The 2870-nt window shown below is 31.8% G+C and overlaps 1 protein-coding gene across 1 annotated transcript; it reads right to left on the bottom strand.

Moving 5' to 3' along the window:
• Positions 1-267: 267 nt before the first annotated feature.
• On the bottom strand, positions 268-2329 carry LOC124912788 (serine carboxypeptidase-like). The gene is made up of 8 exons (XM_047453434.1): positions 2022-2329; positions 1659-1953; positions 1440-1583; positions 1216-1366; positions 1027-1124; positions 660-918; positions 431-564; positions 268-358 (listed from the first exon to the last, which is right to left on the bottom strand). Exons 1-8 carry the CDS (start codon positions 2327-2329, stop codon positions 272-274), a joined length of 1476 nt encoding a protein of 491 aa, XP_047309390.1. The 3' UTR covers positions 268-271.
• Positions 2330-2870: the final 541 nt, after the last annotated feature.

Below are 2870 nucleotides of genomic sequence, written 5' to 3'. Positions count from 1 at the left end.
AAAAAATTTAAATATAAACTTTAAAATTGATATATACTTTGTTGAAACATTTATTTTATTTAATTAAATTGAGTACATATCACTCACTTGATATGCCTCAAAGTTCTCTTGTGTTTGACATTCATTTTATTATTTTAAAGATTTTATTAGTATGTTTCAAGACTTTAACTATGGGTCTCAACTTTCATAATTGGACTTAAAAGAAGTATCTAGAAACTATTCATGGGTTGCAAATAAAATTAATAACTGAAGCAATAGTTCTTTCCGACATTCAAAGGGTCCCTTTTATCCATCTATCCAGCATCTCCAATGCCACTTTCGGTTGATCCATAGGAACCATATGCCCAGCGTCAAGAACCTGATCGATCAATCACACAAATTATTCAAATTATATGTAAATTATATATATATATATAGCTTGATTTCTTGCCTTAAGAAATGATAGAGGTCCATATTTTATAAGTTCTCCCTTAATATCACCGTCAACTACATACGAAGTTGTGGAAGCACCATTGAATTGTCTCTTACATGACCATTTCATTTCCCTAACCCACCAATAGTTCCCTGGAATGGAATGTTTATGTTGGTAGTTAATAATTAATTAGTTTGTCTAATGAGAAAAAATTAATGAAAGAAGAAAAGTTTTAATAATTGATTACCAAACCAATTGCAGATGAGATCATATTCTCCTGCATATATCAAGACTTTAATTCCATCTTCAAGGAGCGGAGGAATTCTCATTACATGATTCCTCGAAAAATCCTTACGAAACGCATTATAAACAATACGGCTCAAAGAAACAAAACTAATATTCCCAACTCCAAGGGCTTCTCTAACCGATCCCTCATTTATTAGGTTTTCCATATACGAGAAATCATAGCAACGGTGACCCACACATCTCTTTCGAATGTCGTAAAACTGCATTATACATGCACAATCAATAATATTATTATTGTTACTTACACTTACACAAAAGTAAGTAAATAAAATGTAACACATTCATTCCTTAATTCCTTAATTCCTTACATTCCTATAACCAATTAATCTCATTATACCATCGAATATGTCAGTACAAGAAGAATACGCCTTTATACAGCTATCTCCTCCTCCTCCTCGCCTTGCATCTTAATTTTTGTTTTAAGAACATGATCATGAGAATTGAAACAACAAATTAATATAAATATATATAATAAAAAAAGAAAATATTAATAGTACTGCATTTAGCTGCGTCTCTCTCGCAGGCTGGTATCAATCTGGAGACTTCCATGGCTTGAGATTCTGTGATCAGATTCACACTTTTAACATATTCTGGCATTGACTTGTATTGAATTGCAAAGTCTGTCAATCCATTTCCAATAGCAAAACCCTGTATAAATAAATAAATAAATTATTAATAATTAACCGACGATGAATTATGAACTGAAATTAATTAATTATACCTTAAGGTTAATGGGTGCTCCATCTCCGTTTCTGTTTCCATTGTGAATCCGAGAAGCTAAGACCGGGATATAGTGGCCGGCATATGATGATCCGGTTATGTATAAATCGTTCCTCAAATATTGAGGATGTTCAGCGAAGAATGCCTATTTTTTAACATATAATTATCAGTTTGGTTGATTGTTTGTTTGTTTGGAAATTAGGTAAGAAATTAAATCGACCTGCAAGAAGTCATATAAGTCATTGCTAACACCCTCTTGATCATTACGAAAATCAGAACTATGGGAACTATAGCTGAAACCGGTGCCGATTGGCTGGTCCACATAGATCAAGTTGGAGACCTGGTCCCAACCAAAGTTATTCCAGATAAGAGAATTGTTGTTGGTTGTTATATGGTAAGGACCGTTTACATAAAACATAGATGTTAAACAGCTAGCTCCGGGTCCTCCGGACAACCATATCACAACTGGGTCACTGCGCTTATTCTTTCTCGACTCAAAGAATAAGTAAAACATCCTGAACCACCCAAACAAATATGTAATGTTTCAGATTATAAACATTTTCAATCAAAAAGAATACCGTGCCTTGCATCTCTAGAGTGAGGAAGTCGATAATAGCCGGCATAATGGCCCAAATTCCGAATCGAAGGACCACGGACTGGGAGTCTGAATTTCTTTTCGAACAATGAGGACGACAGTACTGCATCGGGTAATCGGCCGGAAGAGGGGCCGCCGGAGTTGACGCCGGAACTGGGAAACAAGTTAAAACTGCGGATAAGCCTCAGAGCTTCCGTACTTGGCGAATTAATAACCCGCAAGGAAGAAGACGATGAAAGAATTTGACATGAGAAGAACAATAGAGGAAAGAGAATTAGAACAGATCTTTGTGCCATATTGTTTGCTCTGAATTTTAATTTTAGACTATTAATTTATTAGATTAGATACCAATCTTTTATTATTATTATTATTATTTAAATTAAGGATATATAATTGTAATTTTGTAATATTTTTTTTATGTGCAAATTCTTTTTATTCTGTCTTATTTTGGAATTGTAATCTTAAGAATTTATTTATTTTGATTTTTTATTATTGTGATGTTTTAATTATAACAGTTTAAACTCATTATAAATATAAAGGGTTGAAAATAATTTAAATAAAATGTCACAATTGCTGTAATCTCAATCACATCTACTTTTACTATGATAAAATATTTTAAAGGTAGGTTTTGATTGGTGGAATTGTTATTAGAATTAGAATTAAAATTCTAAATTTAATTCTTAATATTAAAGAGTTTATTAAATTTAAAATTTGAAATTAAACCCTCTAATTTCAATTCTAATTCTAAAGTCAATTTCAGTGTTATCAAAGGAATCATTATCGTGTTTAAAAAAACATAAAAAAAATTAAAATTATAATTCCGACCTAAAAAAAGTG

The sequence above is a fragment of the Impatiens glandulifera genome, chromosome 8, assembly GCF_907164915.1.
Source record: "Impatiens glandulifera chromosome 8, dImpGla2.1, whole genome shotgun sequence".
NCBI lineage: Eukaryota > Viridiplantae > Streptophyta > Magnoliopsida > Ericales > Balsaminaceae > Impatiens > Impatiens glandulifera.
The sequence above is the reverse complement of the archived record's forward strand: the minus strand, read 5'-3'. Positions and strand labels throughout refer to the sequence as shown.

Coding starts and splice junctions, on each gene's coding strand:
- LOC124912788 (XM_047453434.1), bottom strand. CDS start 2,329: ATGGCACAAAGATCTGTTCTAATTCTCTTTCCTCTATTGTTCTTCTCA. Junction 1,367..1,439: donor GAGCACCCATTAACCTTAAG/GTATAATTAATT, acceptor TTATTTATACAG/GGTTTTGCTATTGGAAATGG. Junction 919..1,026: donor GATTAATTGGTTATAGGAAT/GTAAGGAATTAA, acceptor TGTATAATGCAG/TTTTACGACATTCGAAAGAG.